Source organism: Colius striatus, chromosome W (genome assembly GCF_028858725.1).
Source record: "Colius striatus isolate bColStr4 chromosome W, bColStr4.1.hap1, whole genome shotgun sequence".
Classification (NCBI taxonomy): Eukaryota; Metazoa; Chordata; class Aves; order Coliiformes; family Coliidae; genus Colius; species Colius striatus.
This window is the reverse complement of record NC_084789.1, coordinates 5,195,512-5,215,063: the sequence shown is the minus strand read 5'-3', so window position 1 is coordinate 5,215,063 and position 19,552 is coordinate 5,195,512. Positions and strand designations below refer to the sequence as shown.

Here is a 19,552-nt window from a genome sequence, read left to right as displayed (position 1 = left end):
AGGTATTTTCCCCACTGAAATTCGGAAAGTGGTTTGGAACAGTGCCACAGACTTAAGAGAGGGAGCTTCAATCCTGGTGGACTCTGGTAAATTTTACCCATGACCCCATTACTGATACGGCCACGGCTTTTGTGTTGACCGTATGTAACGCTTCAATATACGTGATCCACCCCATTATTACATTAGGACTAAACCATGATAGAACTGTGCTCTGTCCTTCCGAACTCAGAACATGGGCATGGATGGTGCACGGGAAGTGGCAAACTGTAAATTTGGAGCCTTGCATTACTCGAGAGCAAGAAGGACTCATTTGTGAAAAGTAATACTCTTGATGCCCAAGACAACTGCCTCGACACTAAGCAAAGCATCTGTCACTTTGAGATCCATCCGGATGCTAACCAGAAGACTGTACTTGTATATATTGGCCAAGGTTGTGTGTGTTTAAGGACTGCTTGCACCTCTATAGTAATAGATAAGATAATCATGGATAGTAAGAATCATTCTAATTTCTGTATTTGTAACTTTGTTAAGATTGTTGGGTGTGACTTTTCTTATTTGGCACCAGTCATATCTGACCAACTGATAAAATCAAATTATACAATGCTTCACAAATTATCGCCTGTACCTATTGGAATGAATCTTACATTGGTGAAACAATTGATGAAACAACAGGATTTGATAAAAATTTTTGGACGAGGTCCAAGAAAGTGGGAAAAGACCCTGATAACAGTCCACCATAACATGGAGGGAATAACCAGGGTCCTGAAATGAGTAAGAGAAGACGTAAACCACCGTAGGTGGGATGTGCTGTTTGGATGGTCCCCTACGACGACTGGCATTTTAAGTTGTGTCACCCCATTATTGTCCTTTTGATGCTAGTTTTAGCCTTGTTTTCTCTGCTGTGCTGTTTATTTGGAATTGGAGAATGCAACAACGACTAACAATTTTGGCTTCCATGTCTAGTGCCCATAAAAATGCATTAAAAAGTAATTTTCAAGTGAACTGTTTTCCAATCCCCCTTCAAGCGATAGATATGCATTTGGCAAATGAATTCGCCCATATTAAAAGACAGGGGGGAATTGATGAGCAAAAGCAGACCTACAGAGGGTAAAAACCTAAGAAATTCGAAGGACTCAGTTCACTGTAAACTAACACCATAACTCAGCTCACTGGAATTTGAACTGTTCGTCAGTGAACACCTTGAAGACCCTGAATGCTGATAACAAAGAAGATGGTGTGCAGACAGTTGCAGATAATAACGAGTTGGAATGTGGAAAACAGAATTGTTTGCATCCTGCTCTGTGCCATGGAAATTTACCAGGAGACACTGTACAAGTGCAAGTTGATGAGGACTTATTACAATATAGAGCGGGGATAGGTCATGAATATGTAATAAGCGCTTATGCACACCCCTACCAGTACACTATAAGTAGCCCCTTGTTAGACAATAAAGTGTGCGAGTTGGGCAGAATTATCTCCCTTGCACCCGCCGGCGCAATACATACCTGCTTTATAACCCTTAATAGTGTTATAGAGTTTGTTTCGCACGACAGGTGACGGAGCACTGGAACAGGCTTCCCAGAGGGGTTGTGGAGTCTCCTTCCTTGAAGGTCTTCAAGACCCACCTGGACATGTTCCTATGCAACCTGATCTAGGTGAACCTGCTTCTGCAGGGGGATTAGACTAGATGATATGTAAAGGTCCCTTCCAACCCCTACCATTCTATGATTCTATGAAATATATAAATAGTGGGTGTCAGGAGGTTGGAGCGTCCCTTGTCGATGGTATCTAGCAACAGGACAAGGGGTAATGGGATGAAGCTGAAACACAAAAAGTTCCATTTAAACTTAAGAAAAAACTATTTTACTGTGAGGATGACGGAGCACTGGAACAGGCTGCCCAGGGAGGTTGTAGAGTCTCCTTCCTTGGAGGTCTTCAAGACCCACCTGGACACGTTCCTGTGTGACCTGATCTAGGTAGACCTGCTTTGGCACTGGGGTTGGACTCGATCTATAAAGGTCCTTTCCAACCCCCTTCCATTCTATGATTCTATGATAATGGACTTTCTCAGAAGACAAGGGATGCTGTCGTGGTTTGGCCCAGCTAGCACAGAAGCACCACGACAGACTCTTGCTCGGTGCCCCCTATTCACTACCACCCTTGTTAGGATGGCGGAGGCCCCAGGGAAATGGGAGGAAAAAGATAACCAAGGTCATTGTGGATTGAGACAAGGACAGGGAGGGCTTGCTGCCAATTACGATTCTGAGCAAAACAGACTCCAGTACTTGACTTAGAGGAAAGTAGGAAAGGTTATTCTAATACCTACAAGAAACAGAATAGAATGAAAAGCAAAAAGAGAGTAGGATGACTGAGAAAATTACAACCAGCACTTTAGGGTCTCCCCCATCCCTCCTTTCTTCCTGGGCCCAGCTCACTGCTCCCAATATCTCTACCTCCTCCTCCATCAGTGGTGCAGGGGGGAAGTAGGGAATGGGGGATGCAGTCAGCCTCTCACAGATGGTCTCTACCACTTCTCTCTTCTCAGATGAGAACGACTCCTTGCATTCTTCCCTTGCTCTGATACAGGGTCCCTCTCCTGGGACACAGTCCTTAATGAACTTCTCTGGTGTGGGTTCTTCGCAGCAGCTATGGCTTCTGCTGATACAGGGTGCGTCCCATGGGATGCAGTCCTTAACGAATATCTCTGGCATGGATTCTTCTCCACAGTTGCAGCTTCTGCAGATACAGGGTCCCTCGGTCGGGACACAGCCTCTTCTGGGCATAAGTTTAATGAGCTTCTTTGGCACGGGTTCTTCCCCACAGTTACAGCTTCTTTGAATATTGGGTCTCTCCCACAGTACATGGTCTCCTCCGGCCATAGTCACTGCCCCTGGCATGGGGCCTTCTTTAGGAGAATGAGTCTCTGCCCTTGATCTAGGGTCTTCAGCAAAATGTATCACTGCCCCTGGAGTGGGGTCTGCTTTATAAAAATGAGTCTCTGCCCTTGATACAGAGTCTTTAAAGAAATGCAAATGAATCTCAGCTTCACCAGTCCTTTCCATAGAATGCAGGGGAGTCTCTGCTCCAGCACACCTCCTTCTCCCTTTCCTCACTGATCTTGGAGTCCGCATGGTTGTTTCTCTCTCTTCCGACTCCTTGCACCACCACCATCCGGAAAAGTAGAAGGGATAGAAGAAAGGAGAAACAGGAAGCACCCTCCTCTTCCGGCTTCTTCTTAAAAAGTGATCGTGGAGGCGTCTAATTGGCTCAGCCTCAGAAGTGGGTCTGGCTCAGACCTGGGGAGAGTTTCAAGTAACTTCTTACAGAAGTCATCTTTACAGCCCTTTCCCCATTACCAGAAATGGCTGTCATGTCAAACCATGACAGACGCATTCCCAAAGATTTCAGTACCTACGTATTTGAAGAAAAGATTCTGGAAGAAAGAAAACAGGGAGAAAATAGGCAAGCATGAAAGGGTTTGGAAACCATTAACATATGGATTGCCAGACATCCATTTCTCTTGCCAGAAAGGTGCCATAACTTTCATGTGCTTCAGCAGACATGACCAAAAGGAAATTCCTGACACACAAAGTGGGGTAGTTGAAAAGGAAAACCCAAAGAATGTGAAGAGAATCAATAGACACATGTAATTATGCATCTTTTAGATCTGAATATGATACACTTACATGGCCCCTGTTGAACTTCATGGGACCAACAGTGAGGTTAGCTGAGGCCTTCAATCTTGCTAAAAGACATCTCAACAAGATGATCCAATATGGCTCCATATTTTTTATTTTTCTTTCTCACCTGAATTTAGAGGATGCAGAGTCTAAACTTCTTATGTTATTTCTTACAGGAACAGCATTCAAGATGTTTGAAAGTGCAATAGTAGAGAGAGCTTCAGTTTCAAAGGAAATGTGGTTAAAAGACATGCCTCTGCATTTTCTTCTCATCCCTGCACTCCTAACATAAAAGAAGGTTTTTCAATTTGATGGTAGTAATGCTAGGACTCAAAACATACAAGTCAGAACTAAAAACAATACCTTAATATGATGTGTACTATGTTATCTAGCCGATCATTCATTCATTAACTAGATTCCCATTTCTTCTCAGCTACCTCCTCCCCATAAAAACCAAAAACAAAATCAAAAAAGCACTGTGTGAACAAGCAATTCGTCATGCATATACAGAAAAGTAGCTAAAGGAGAACTTGTGTAAGATGAGTTTATGTTACTGTGCTTTATATTAATAGTAGTAGTAGAGTGCAAAAGAGGGATTTAAAATACAATTTTTTAATTATGTTACACAATTTTCTTCTGTATAAAAGAGAAAGATTGCTTCTTGATGACAACGGTGTATTTTATAGAAACTTTTACTAAGAAGCTATACATGAGACTTTTTTTATATTTCACGTCTAATTGCATCAGCACAGCATATATCTGAATTTCAAGAGGAAAGCGGTAATCAAACATGAATGAAGCTTTGGATTAAGAAAGATTAACCTCCATAGGAACTGATTGTTACATTTTCAGCTTGTTTGAACTTTCTGAGCATCAACAATGGAAACATCCTAATTCTTACCTGTCGTGGCTGCTCTGTCACTCGCTGTGGATCTGATCGTACTTTGTTACTAGGATGATTGGTAACTTTGGTGACTGGTTGTTTGAAAATTGATGCAGTTTGTCTAATTGGCAAAGTTGTATTTAAGTCTGGTTTTCCCTGTTAAAAAGAGGAAAAAAAAGAAGAATTAACAAAAATTATACATAAAAGGTACAGAAATTAATGTTGTATTCACCCTCTTCTAACAATGTACAAAAAAATGAGGCTTTTTTTGGAGTAAAAATTTCCCTTAAATGCTATATTTAAATAACCTTTGCAGTCATCCATTTTAAAGAAGAAAAAACTATCACTTAACTAATTCCACACATTTTCATCTTCTTGGGAAGAATCAAACTGCTTGAAAGTCCTTTTTTTCATTTGTTAAACTATATATGTAAATTGTTCAAGTGAATTACATTCTGAAGAGACACCTTCATAATAGGATGTCAAAATCCCCAAAGCTTCATGAAATCTCATGGGATATGATTCTAGATGGTAGAAGTGCCAATGAGAGCTGGTCAATCTTCAAGCACCACTTCCTCCAAACCCAGGATCAGTGTGTCCCAATGCACAAGAAAGGAGGAAAAGGAGGTAGAAGGCCTCTATGGATGAACAAGGATCTGCTGGGACAACTCAGGCAGAAAGCAGTCATCTATGAGAGGTGGAAACAGGGGCTGGCTTCTTGGGAAGACTATAGGAACTTTGCCAGGGCATGCAGGGGTGCAACTAGGAAGGCTAGAGCCCTTCTAGAATTAAATTTAGCCAGGGATGTTAAAGACAGTAATGAGGCATTTTTCAAGTACATCAGCAGCAGAAGGATGATGAGGGGGAATGTGGCCCCGCTGCTAAATGCTGAGGGTGCCCTGGTGTCTGAGGATGCAGAGAAGGCCGAAATAATGAATGCCTTCTTTGCTTCAGTCTTTACGGCCAAGATTGACGTTCGGGAAGCCCAGTCCAGCAAGTCAATGGGTCCTGATGGGATGCATCCTAGAGTGCTGAGAGAGCTGGCTGATGTGATTGCTAAGCCTCTATCATTTTTGAACAATCATGGAGGACAGATGAGGTGCCTGAGGACTGGAGAAAGGTCAATATAACGCCAGTCTTCAAAAAGGACGGGAAGGACGACCCAGGAAACTACAGGCCGGTCAGCCTTACCTCCATCCCTGGAAAGGTGATGGAACAACTCATCCTGCATGTTGTCATTAAACATATGATGTCATGTGGCACCACAGGTTCTACAGAAGATGAAAGAAGATGCTCTGGTGGTTTCACTTCCAGTTTTAGAGCAGAATGGAACATTCGAAATCCCCGTTTTAAACTGAGGCTTTTGGGTACCCAGGATTTCCTAGGAATGAGAATAACTGCTTCTCTGTTGTTTTTTTTTTAATCTCAGATTTTGCAGGCGTGAAAAGAAATAGATTTTCCTCCCCCCCATATCTTCCAGAAAAATCAAGCTATTTCTGAATGCCCTTTCTCCAGGAAAATGCATAGCTATGTTCTTGCATACCTCTTTATTAAGATTATTTGTTAAATGTAGCTTCCCATGAAATAAACTTTTTAACAAACTTTCATCATTATATTGTTAAATAGGAAAGGCTCATTTTAAAGAATAAGTGTGGCTAATCTTCAGCCCAGAACTTCAGAGTGAATCTTGACACCCAGCAAGGAAGAAGTAGGGAAATCTGTATCATTAAACAAAAATCTCTTAGGTCAAGAAACTGGTTTCTGAGAAATGAAAACATATTCCCAGATAATAAAGCAACAGAAAGTAAAATGATTGTGAATTTATTTCATGTATCTTCCTAAAAGTTGAAAGATTTGATTCTATTTCCCAGTAAGTCAAGAGATCTGTAGGGTGTTGGGAAGGGCTGGGCCATGAAGTCAGCATAGGTCTGAGGTGGCACAGCTGCTGATCAGCCTTTGTGCCAGGTTGTCTGCAATGTCTCAGTGTATGCATAATTCCATACAGGCATGGTCTTAGTGACTAAAACTCTGTCAGCAGACAGGGTATTACCTTTTGGATAGCTTACGTGACCGTTAGGTTGATTGTTTCGTAAGCTACCAGCCACTATCTGTCTGTTATTGTTCTGATGCTGTTTTGATCATGAATGCTGTTTATTTCCATAAGCTGATTTAGGGGGTTTTTTATTATTATTTCTAATGAGCAATCACGTTTTACCATTTTCAGCTTTTCTGGGAGAAGAGGCTACAAGGCCTCAGCGCATCAGATGTCAGTGAACAAATCATAAAATCCATGGAGCTACCTAAAGGTCTTCAAGGTATTGTGTTCACTTACTGCAGTTGCTTCAGATCCACAAAACTGTCTGTGCTTAAAAAGGACAGAGATTTTGATGCTCTTAACAAATTTTCAGTTTACAGTCAGATTGAGTAAACTTCAAATTGTAAATGTTCTTGTTGACAATATATCTCAGTCTCTAAAACCATCTTTATTTTTAGTTCGTTTATGTAGTTAGCATAAACCACACTTCAGAACTGCACTCTTATTGGTGAAAATTGATCTAAAATACGTCCAAATCGTAGTTCAAAATTAATAACTTTATTCCACTTTGGGAGATTTTCCTAGGAATTTAAATGCTATAAAAATCTCCAGTGTTTATTTTCCAGAATTAATTTAATACCTTGTAGTGTTAAAGCAGACTGTGCTGGTGTGGATTAATACTATGAAGCTGCAAAGAAACTATTTCAATATGTGACTGATACATTTATGATGTGATCATCTTAATTAAAAAATTGATGATATTGGAACTGTAGTGTAAGTAAAAAAACTAGGCAGTTTTAGAAAGGAGATGCCTTTTGAAATGTTAACATTCTTAAAGGAGAATTGTGCTATTACAAAGCCATTTTTAAGAACTTGCATTTGACTATTGAGATTATACAGTCATGTATCCAGTGGCAATTGTATGGTGAGTGTACCAAACCTTACAAACTGCAAAGAGCTCTGCCACTGGGCATTACACATGGAACAGTCACTATTCTGTTTCCTTTGCTTTAGGAGTTGGCCCAGGCAACACCACCACCGCCCTGTTATCAGCTGTTGCCAGTGCTCTGCACACTAGTTCTGTCCCTATCACAGGGCAACTCTCTGCAGCTGTGGAGAAGAATCCAGCCATCTGGCTGAATACATCTCAGCCCCTCTGCAAAGCTTTCATAGTCACAGATGATGACATTAGGTAAGTTACTAAATCTTCCCTAAATTGAAAAGCAAGTTAAATTAAAGTAGATTCCTTCTCGCCTCAGCAAAGTCCTGGAGATAAGGGAAGAGAATTGTGAACATCTTTCATGTACCTCTCAGTAACTTGAAAAAAGTAAAACTGGATTTTCTTTTTTTTGTGTGGTGAAAATGGTAATATAAAATATTGTGGTGGTTTTGCCCTGGCTGGGTGCCAGGTGCCCACCAAGTCATTCTATCACTCCCCGTCCTAAACTGGAGAGGGAAGAGAGAAGTATAACAAGAGGTTCGTGAGTTGAGATAAGGTCAGGAAGATCATTCAGCAATTAGAGTCATGGGCAAAACAGACTCGACTTGGCGAAAATGGTTTGATTTATTAATGAACAATCAAAACAAAAAAGGGAGATGAGAAATAAAACCAAATCTTAAAACAACTCCCCCCATCCCTCCTTCTTCGTAAGACTCTCCTTCCTTCCTCCCGAAGCAGTGCAGAGAAATGGGGGTTATGATCACGTCATTACAAATGGACTTTGTCGCTACTTAGGAGGAGGCCTCCTCACACTTCCCACCGCTTGAGTGTGGGGCCCCTCCCAAGGAAGATAGTCCTCCATGAACTTCTCCAACATAGGTCCTTCTCATGGGCTAGAGTTCATACAATAATAGAATCATAGAATGGTAGGGGTTGGAAGGGAACTTCACCAAGCCATGGTGAGAACGCAGGCTGTATCCCTGCAACCCATGCAGGGCAATGGCTGGACTGAGCGCCACCAGCAGCTCTGTGTGAGTATGCCCGGATGGGAGAGACACTGGGTGGGGAGGTGGCCATGGCGCACCTCCTTCCTTGGAGGTCTGCGTTCCTGTGCAGCCTGATCTAGGTGGACCTGCTTTGGCAGGGGGTGTTGGACTTGATAATCTCTAAAGGTCCCTTCCAACCCCTACCATTCTATGATCCTTCAGTGATCTGGAGTGGTTGTTCCTGTAATATAAGTGATATGGCAACTATAGTAGTGGTTACATACAATAGCAGAGTTATTTAACAGCTAATGTTTTACATTTTAAATCACGGGATATTCTCACCCAAAATCAAATCCCCCTGAGGTAGACATCGAACTTCCCCATCCTTGCACATCACCCACCAAGTGCGTCCAGGTCCTTGACCAAAAATAATCCCACAGATGGGTTTGCCTTAGCCCAAGGCAGGACTAACCTAGACTGCCTTCCCTAACATACCTTTTGTGTACCACAGAGATTTTATCCCCTTCTACAGTATGTAAAGTTCTTATTGGGCAGGGCCAGCTCGGTTGACAGATCCCCTGGTTTTGACTAACCAGATAGCCTTTGCTAAGTGTGTATCCCAATATTTGAAGGTCCCACCCCCCATTGCCCTCAATGTGGATTTCAATAATCCATTGTATTATTCAATTTTCCCAGAGCCTGTGCATAATAGGGGATGTGATAAACCCACTCAATGCCATGCTCTTTGGCTCAGGTGTCTATAAGGTTGTTTTGGAAGTATGTCCCATTGTCTGACTCAATTCTTTCTGGGGTGCCATATCACCATAGTTTTTTCTGGTGTTCTGGACAGTGTCATGAGGCACAGGGTATGTTTCCAGCCATCCAGTGGTCGCTTCCGCCATTGTAAGGATGTAGCGCTTGCCATGGTGAGTCTATGGGAGTGTAATGTAATCAATCTGCCAGGCCTTCCCATATTTATATTTCAGCCATTATTCTTCATACCAACAAGGCTTCAATTGTTTGGCTTGATTGTATCACGTCTCACATTCATGGACAACCTGTGCAATGGTGTCCACACCTCAATCACAAGCCCATCTATAGGTGGCATCTCTTCCTTGATGACCTGAGGTGTCACGGGCCCATTGAGCTAAAAATAACTCTCCCTTGTGTTGCCAGTCCAAATCTACCTTCAGTCTTGGCAGCCTTGTCCACCTCCTGGTTGTGCTGATGTTCTTCCTTGCCCCTGGTTCTTGGTTCCGTGAGCATCTACATGGTGCACCTTCACAACCAGCTTCTCCAGCCGAGCAGCGATGTCTTGCCACACTGGGGCAGCTCAGATGGGTTTGCCCTGGCATTGCCAGTTATTCTATTTCCATTGCTGTAGCCACCCCCACAGAGCATTTGCTGCCATCCATGAGTCAGTGTAGAGATAAAGCCTCAGCTATTTTTCTCGTTCAGCAGTGTCTAAAGCCAGCTGGATGGCTTTCACCTCTGTAAACTGACTCCATTCACCCTCTCCTGCGGCTTCTGAAATTTTGCATAGGGAACTCCACACAGCCACCTTCCACCTCCAGTACTTTCCCACAATGCGACAGGACCCATCAGTGAACAGGGTATATCACTTCTGATAATGTTCTCTTTTCAGTTCTTAAAACAGGATATGCCTTAATAGCTAATACAAATAGGTACAATTAAAACTTGAATCTAGATAAAAATCTGTATTGCTTTCTATAATTTGAAAGTTTTGGTTTGTTGTTTTTTTCTAAACACAAATCAGAGAGGTCAATTCATAAAATCATAGAATGGTAGGGGTTGGAAGGGACCTTTAGAGATCATCTAGTCCAACCCCCCTGCAGAAGCAGGTTCACCTAGATCAGGTCGCATAGGAACATGTCCAGGTGGGTCTTGAAGACCTCCAAGGAAGGAGACTCCACAACCCCCCTGGGCAGCCTGTTCCACTGCTCTGTCACTCTCATGGTGAAATAGTTTTTTCTTATGTTTAAGTGGAACTTTTTGTGTTCCAGCTTCATCCCATTACCCCTTGTCCTGTTACTATCTACTATAGAAAAGAGGGATGTCCCAACCTCCTGATACTGACCCTTTAGATATTTATAAATGTTAATAAGATCACCCCTCAATCTCCTCTTGTCCAGACTAAACAGCCCCAGTTCCCGCAGTCTTTCCTCGTATGAAAGATGTTCTATACCCTTGATCATCTTGGTGGCCCTGTGCTGGACTCTCTCCAGCAGTTCCCTGTCCCTCCTGAACTGAGGAGCCCAGAAATGGACACAGTACTGCAGATGAGGCCTCACCAGGGCAGAGTAGAGGGGGAGAAGAACCTTCCTCGACCTACTGGCCGCACTCTTCTTGATGCACCCCAGGATGCCATTGGCCGCCTTGGCCACGAGGGCACATTGCTGGCTCATGTTCGGTTTATTGTCAACCAGGATTCCCAGGTCTCTCTCTGCAGAGCTGCTCTCCAACAGGTCAATCCCCAGTCTGTACTGGTGCATGGCGTTGTTCCTTCCCAGATGCAGGACTCTGCACTTGTCCTTGTTGAACCTCATGAGGTTCCTCTCTGCCCAATTCCCAAGCTAGTTGAGATTCCGCTGAATAGCAGCACAGTCTTCTGGTGCAGCAGCTAGTCCTCCCTCTTTGGTGTCATCAGTGAACTTGCTGAGGGTACACTCTGTCCGCTCATCCAGGTCATGGATGAAGATGTTGAACAGGACTGGCCCCAGAAACAATCCCTGTGGAACTCCACTGGCCACAGGCCTCCAACTCCATTCCGTGTCAGTGATCACCACGCTCTGGGCTCTGACATTGAGACAGCTCTCGATCCACCTCACTATCCTCTCATCGAATCCATACTGCCTGAGCTTTCTGATGAGGACGTTCTGAGAGACAGTGTGAAACGCCTTGCTGAAGTCAAGGTAGATGACATCCGCTGCTCTCCCCTCATCTAGAAAGCTGGTTATGCACTCATAGAAGGCTATCAGGTTGCTCAAACAAGATTTCCCCTTGGTGAAGCCATGTTGACCCCCCCAATAACCATCTTTTCCTTCATTTGTTTAGTGATAACCTTCACGATGAATTGTTCCATCATCTTTGCAAGGATGGAGGTGAGGCTGACCGGCCTGTAGTTTCCCGGGTAGTCTTTCCTGCCCTTTTTGAAGACTGGAGTGACATTGGCCTTTCTCCAGTCCTCAGGCACCTCGCCCGTCCTCCATGGAGAGTGACTTAGCAACCTATCGTGGTTTGGCCCAGCTAGCACAGCAACACCACGACAGTCTCTCGCTTGGTGCCCCCATTCACCCCCACCCTCGTTAGGATGGCGGAGGCCCCAGCGAAATGGGAGTAAAAAAGATAAGCAAGGTTGTTGTGAATTGAGACAAGGGCAGGGAGGGCTCACTGCCAATTATGGTTCTGGGCAAAACAGACTCTAGTACTCGACTTAGAGAGGAAAGTAGGAAAGTTTATTTTACAAGAAACAGAACAGAATAAAAAAAAAAAAAAGGGAGTAGGATGATGAGAAAATTACAACCAGCACTTTAAGATCTCCCTCCCCCATCCCTCCTTTCTTCCCGGGCCCAGCTCACTGCTCCCGATATCTCTACCTCCTCCCCCCACAATGGCTCAGGGGGGCAGGGAGTGGGGAATGTGGTCAGTCTCTCACAGATGGGCTCTGCCGCTTCTGTCTTCTCAGATGAGGACGACTCCTGGCATTCTTCCCCTGCTCCAACACGGGGTTCCTCCCCCGGAACACAGTCCTTAACAAACTTCTCTGGTGTGGGTTGTTCCCAGCAGCTGCGGCTTCTGCCGATACAGGGTCCCTCACACGGGACACAGTCCTTGGTGAATATCTCTGGCTTGGATTCTTCACCGCGGTTGCAGTTTCTGCATTTGCAGGGTCCCTCTCTTGGGACAAGGCCTGCTCCAGCCATAGTCACTGTCCCTGGCTCGGGGCCTTTAATGAAGTGAATCGCTGCCCCTGGTCCGGGGTCAGCTTTAGCAAAATAAGTCTCTGCCCCTGATGTGGGCTCATTATCAAAATGAGTCTCTACCGCTGATGTAGGGTCTTTAAAGAAATGAAAATAAATCTCAGCTTCACCAGTTCTCTCCGTAGAATGCAGGGGAGTCTCTGTTCCAGCACACTTCCTCCTCTCTTTCATCACTGACCTTGGAGTCCGCATGGTTGTTTCTCTCACCGTTCCTACTCTTTGCACCACCACCAGCCAGAAGAAGGAAGAAGGGGCAGAAGAAGGAAAGAAGATGGAGGAAGAAACCTCCCCTTCCGGCTTCTTCTCAAAAAAAGTGATCGTGGAGGCGTCTAATTGGCTCAGCCCCAGAAGTGGGTCTGGCTCTGAGCTGGGGAGAGTTGCGAGCAACTTCTTACAGGAGCCATCTTTACAGCCCCTTCCCCCTTACCAGAAAAGGCTATCATGTCAAACCATGACACAACCACATCAGCCAGTTCTCTCAGTACTCTAGGGTGCATCCCATCAGGACCCATTGACTTATGAGCCTTAAGCTTGGCCAACAAGTCTTTAACCTCTTCCTCTTCCACCCAGGGCAACTCCTCTGCTGTACTGGCCATCCTGTTATCCTTGCTGGACTGGCCTTCCAGAGGGCCAGTCTTGTCTGTAAAAACTGAAACAAAGAAGGCATTCAGTAGTTTGGTCTTCTGTGTATTCTGTCACCAGGGCATTTTATGTGTTTAGTAGCGGGCCCACATTCCCCCTAATCTTTGTTTTACTGCCGATATTCCTGAAAAATGCCTTATTACTTTCCTTTAACTTTCCTGGCTAAATTTAATTTTAGAAGGGCTTTAGCCTTCCTAGTTGCACCCCTGCATGCTCTAGCAATGTTCCTATACTGTTCCCAAGAAGTCAGGCCCTGTTTCCACCTCTCATAGATGGTTGCTTTCTGCCTGAGTTGTCCCAGTAGATTCTTGCTCATCTATGGAGGCCTCCTGCCTCATTTTCCTGCTTTTCTACATGTTGGGATACACTGATCCTGGGCTTGGAGGAAGTGGTGCTTTAAGAATGACTAGCTCTCTTGGGCACTTGTACCTTCTATGATCTTATCCTGTGATATCCGTCCAAGCAGGTCTTTGAAGAGGCCAGTTGGGTCGCCTGAAATCCAGAGTCACGGTCCTGCTTTCTGTCCTGCCTCTTCCACATAGGATCTTGAACTCTACCATCTCATGGTTGCTGCAGTCGAGGTTGCATCCACAATCAGACCCTCCTTATTTGTCAGCACCAAGTCCAGCAGCACACCCCTTCTTGTTGGTTTCTCAATCAGCTGTTACAGGAAGCTGTCTTCAACATTTTGTAGGAATCTCCTGGACTGTGTAAGCTTCGTTGTATGGCTTTGCCAGCAAATATCAGGGAGGTTGAAGTCCCCCATGAGGACCAGTGATTGTGATTGTAAGGCAGCTCTCAGCTGTTCGTAGAAAGCCTCATCCACTTCCTCCTCCTGATCAGGTGGTCTGTAGCAAACTCCGAAAACCATATCATCTACCTTATTCTTCCCCTTAATTTTCACCCATATCATTCAACCTGCCCCTCATCCGCACACATTAATGCAATCAATGCACATTAATTGCTTCCTCACATAGAGAGCAACTCCACCTCCTTGACTTGTTGGTCTGTCTTTCCTGAACAATACATAGCCCTCCATGGCTGTGCTCCAGTCATGGCAGCTGTCCCACCATGTCTCTGTGACCAGAATGAGGTCGTAGCCCCGCATCCGCACCCACATCTCCAGTTCATCCTGCTTATTCCCCAGGCTGCGTTCATTGGTGTAGAGGCAGCACAGGGACTTACTCAAACACACAGGTTTTCCTGGACGGATGCAGGAGGATCTTCCCCGGTTTGGCTCTTTCTCAGGGTGGTCAGTCTTCTGCATCTCAATATGGTGTGCGGATGAGGGGTACTTATCATCATGTTCCCTGCTCTGCCCTGTTTCCGTGCTCGAAAGGATAGCTTGTTCTATATTACTTTTCCCCCCACCCCCTAAGTCCCTTAGTTTAAAGCCCTCTTGATCAAATTGGCTAGCCTATTGCCAAATATTCCAATGCCCTTATCGGAGAGAGGAATTCCATCCTATCCTATCAATGTATAGTCCCCAAAGAAAGATCCCTTGCCATAAAATCCAAAACCTTTCTGCTGGCACCAACCTCTTAACCACAAGTTTATTTGCCCAATTTCCGCATTGGTGATTTCCCCTTTATTTCTGGTGGACAAGATGGAGGAGAAAATAATTTGTGTTCCCCTACCCTTTACTTGCTCCCTCAAGGTTTCGAAATTCTTTTTGATTCGGTAGATATGTCTCATGACATCATTCATCCCCACATGGAACAGAAGTAACCCCCATTCCTGATGAGCCATGGCACTCTCTCAGCCACATCACAGACCTTGGCTCCTGGCAGGCAGCACACCTCTTGCGACTCCTTATCCGAACGCCAGATGGGTCTCTCAGTGCCTCTTAGCAATGAGTCACCCACAACAAGCACCCTTCGCTTCTTTCTAAGGTGCCCATTACTTGTTGCTAGTGGAGCAGCTGATGGTGAATTGTTTGCTGGGATTTCCCCTTCTGGAGCTTGTTCATTGAAGTCCCCTGTCACCAGTGCCTCATACTTATTTGTAGTTGGCACCCTGGAAGGAGAGTTTTGAAGACGAGTCCTTCTTTTTTTTGTTACCAGGGTTCAAGGCATATTGGATTCACTGGGGGATTGTACTTGATTTTGGAAGCCTCTGTCCATCTCCTCCTCTGTCCCTCTAATACTACAGTCTACTAACGGTTTCCTGCAGTTCTTTCACCAGGAGCTGCAGTTCTTGAACTTGAGGGCACCTATGACACATACTTACCTCAGAAGCATATGTCCCTAAACATCCTAAACACTCCCTGCACTCCATCTGGACTGAAGCATCCATGCTAATCGGCTCTGTCTGGGTGCATGCATCAACCTTCACCAGGGTGTTGTCCACCTGAGCCTTGGCTTTAGCCCTCAGGTGAGTGCCCACCATCTTGCCAGTGTGAAGCAGGAGCACTTCTCTGACTACCATCTCTCTGTGGGCTGTGGGATCATTCCCTGCCTGTCCTCCCTGTGCAAACTGCCACACAAACTGCTGCGCTATACCTGGCTGATGCACCACACCTGGCTGCTGCGCCACACCCTGCTTGCCCATCCTGGTCGCTCTCGCTCCCTGGGGAAGGTTTAAATCCCCTGCAGTTGCTGTGGCTCCACCTCCCAGCAAGACCATCCCCCTCGCGAGAATTGCCTGGTCCTGGCGGCTCTCCTCGCTTTTCCTCCACTCCCTATGCTCCAGGAACCCCTGGATTACCTCAATTGGCTTCTCAGCTGCAAATAAACGAGCCTTGCCTCCACTGTGTATCCCACTGATTATGTTTTTCACAACAAAACATAAGCCAGCCAATACTAAGATTTATTCATGACAAATGAAAAGCTTCCAGTACATCCTAGTAGAAATAAGTAACAAAGATCCCTACAACCAACATCTCTCCAGAAGATCAGAAAATTCTTTTGAATTTTCCAGAGAGGAGATACTGTCTATGTATTTTACATGGTAAGACACAGATTACTTCAGTTCCGATGGTGATTAAGCTCACAATATCCAGTTTTAGGCACATCTACAAAAAACTTCAGCATTCAGAAACACCAGCATGCTTTAGGTTTTCACATTACTTGACTACTATCACAACACAAAATCTCTTCATACTCTGGGAACTATAGGAATGTGTCGTGGTTTTGGCCAGCCAGAGTAAATGGGAAAAAAAGCGACTCCTCCCCCTCCTGGCGGAATGTGGAGGGGATCAGAAAGAGAAAAAAAAGAGCCCACGTAGGTTGAAATAAGAACAATTTACTAGGGAAAATTGAAGAGGAACAACTATAACAAAGACAAGGGGATATTACAAAGAAAACTGGTGAGTGATGCAGTTGCTCACCACCCGGGATCTGACCTAAGCGACCGCTCTGGACCGGCGACTGAGAAACCATGACCCTGGAAGAGAGCTTCTTCCGGCTAGCCCCTGCCTATATACTGGGCATGACGTTAGGATAACATGAATACCTGCTGGCCAGCCTGGGTCAGCTGTTCAGGCTGTACCCTTTCCTGGTTCCTCACGGGAATTAACTCTATCCTAGCTCAAACCAGGACAGAATGTAACAGCTATATAGCAGAAATATCAATGTTCCCTGCTCATTTTTACTTGTTAAGAGTATTTAATGCACACCCATGAATTTCCAAAAGAATTTCAGACCACTATCTTTCCAAAGACATGTATTTCCAGAAGCATAATTGTGCCCAGGACATAAAAAATATTTTAAGAACTCAGCAATGTATTTCCAGGCCTTTGAAAGGAGGAAAAGGAGGTAGGAAGCCTCCATGGATGAGCAAGGATATGCTGGGTCAATTCAGGCAGAAAGCAGCCATCTATGAGAGGTGGAAACAGGAGTTGACTTCTTGGGAAGAGTATAGGAACATTGGCAGAGCATGCTAAACTAGTAAAGCTAAAGTTCTTCTAGAATTAAATTTAGCCAGGGAAGTTAAGGACAGTAATAAGGCATTTTTCAAGTACATCAGCAGCAGAAGGAATATGAGGAGGAATGTAGGCCCGCTACTAAACACAGAGGGTGCCCTGGTGACAAAGGATGCAGAGAAGGTCTAAGGTCCCTTTAAACCCTATCATTCTATGATTCTATAAAATGTTTTACCCTAAGAAGTCACTTAAAATGAGACATCATTTTATACCAGAACTCTATTACATTTTTTTTAATAGAAGGAACTGATAAGCATATTTTTATAAGCACATCTACTGGATTCATATTAAGTTGTATTCCTTATTTCATTGTGTCTTCAAAAGAACTTTGAATAAATAAAGTAATTTGTAAGTAAAATTTAAGAAAGGTTTCACAGAAAACAATGGCAAGATTAGTAAAGGTTGAAGCAAAACTACAGATCATAGAATCATAGAATGGTAGGGGTTGGAAGGGACCTTTGGAGATCTCTAGTCCAACCCCCCTGCAGAAGCAGGTTCACCTAGATCAGGTCGCATAGGAACATGTCCAGGTGGGTCTTGAAGACCTCCAAGGAAGGAGACTCCACAACCTCACTGGGAAGCCTGTTCCAGTGTCCCGTCACCCTCACAGTGAAATAGTTTTTTCTTATGTTTAAGTGGAACTTTTTGTGTTCCAGCTTCATCCCATTACCCCTTGTCCTGTTGCTAGATACTATAGAAAAAAAGGGATGTCCCAACCTCCTGACACCCACCATTTAGATATTTACAAATGTTAGTAAGTTCTCCCCTCAATCTCCTCTTCTCCAGACTAAACAGCCCCAGTTCCCGCAGCCTTTCCTCATATGAAAGATATTCCAGTCCCCTGATCATCCTGGTGGCCCTGCACTGGACTCTCTCCAGAAGTTCTTTGTCCCTCTTGAGCTCAGGAGCCCAGAACTGGACACAGTACTCCAGATGAGGCCTCACCAGGGCAGAGTAGAGGGGGAGAAGAACCTCCCTTGACCTGCTGGCTACACTCTTCTTGATGCATCATAGGATGCCATTGGTCTTCTTGGCCATGAGGGCACATTGCTGGCTCATGGTTATTTTATTATCAATCAGGACTCCCAGATCTCTCTCTGCAGAGCTGCTCTTCAGCAACTCGACCCCCAGCCTGTAATGGTGCATGGGGTTGCTCCTTCCCAGATGCAGGACTCTGCACTTGTCCTTGTTGATCCTCATGAGGTTCCTCTGTCCAACTCTCAAGCCAGTTGAGATCCCACTGAATGGCAGCACAGCCTTCTGGGGAATCAGCCAGTCCTCCCAGTTTGGTGTAAAACCATCTGCCATAAATAAACCTATCAAATACATGTTTGCATTGCCAATACTGAAAAGTCACTAAAAATGCACAGCACTAAGACTGAAGATATTTTGCTACAAGAGTATTCCCATGTAATTTACACTGTTGTACACTAACATCACAAAATGAAGAGCATTCATTAGCATATATTATCCTCAGTTCCTTTTTAAGCCAGGTGGCATTAGTATGTCAACCTTGACAATGAGTTCCAAACTGCTAATGATGAGAATCTGAGAAGTTAGCTATAGGTCAAGGCAGCATTTCCATCCACCAGCTGCATAAAACTGCCTAGACACATCTGAGAAAGAAGACTCAAGTATACTTTAATATTCGTTCTTGAAATATAAGGGGAGTCAAAGAATTTAGAAACATTTGTAGTAAACTCTTTGTAGAAAAAAAAATAACCCATAAAATAAAATATGATCAAGATTATACACAAAGTTGCTTATGCAAGTCTGGTATTTATGGTCCCCCAGCAGCACAGCTGCAAGGCTGGTTTTTTTTTTACCCCATGCACCAGTACAGGCTGGGGATTGACCTGCTGGAGAATAGCTCTGCAGAGAGAGACCTGGGAGTCCTGGTTGATAATAAACTAACCATGAGCCAGCAATTTGCGTATGTGGCCAAGAAGGCCAATGGCATCCTGGGATGCATCAAGAAGAGTGTAGCCAGCAGGTCAAGGGAGGTTCTTCTCCCCCTCTACTCTGCCCTGGTGAGGCCTCATCTGGAGTACTGTGTCCAGTTCTGGGCTCCTCAGCTCAAGAGGGACAAAGAACTTCTGGAGAGAGTCCAGCACGGGGCCACCAAGATGATCAAGGGACTGGAACATCTTTCATTTGAGGAAAGGCTGCGGGAACTGGGGCTGTTTAGTCTGGAGAAGAGGAGATTGAGAGGAGATCTTATTAATATTTACAGATATCTAAATGGTGGATGTCAGGAGGTTGGGACATTCATTTTTTTTATGGTATCTAGCAACAGGACAAGGGGTAATGGGATGAAGCTGGAACACAAAAAGTTCCACTTAAATATAAGAAAAAACTATTTTATTGTGAGAGTGACAGAGCCCTGGAACAGTCTTCCCAGTGAGGTTGTGGAGTCTCCTTCCTTGGAGGTCTTCAGGACCCACCTGGACACGTTCCTATGTG

General features: G+C 44.5%; 1 protein-coding gene across 4 annotated transcripts in view; it reads right to left on the bottom strand.

Annotated features, from left to right (window-relative positions):
* The window catches only part of LOC133628481 (methyl-CpG-binding domain protein 2-like), a 129,942-nt gene that overhangs the window by 71,733 nt on the left and 38,657 nt on the right, over nt 1-19,552 (bottom strand). For all 4 annotated transcript variants that reach the window (XM_062016689.1, XM_062016688.1, XM_062016691.1 and 1 more), the window contains one exon: nt 4,582-4,719. In XM_062016689.1, coding sequence (XP_061872673.1) covers nt 4,582-4,719 — 138 coding nt within the window. The remainder of the gene's footprint in view (nt 1-4,581; nt 4,720-19,552) is intronic.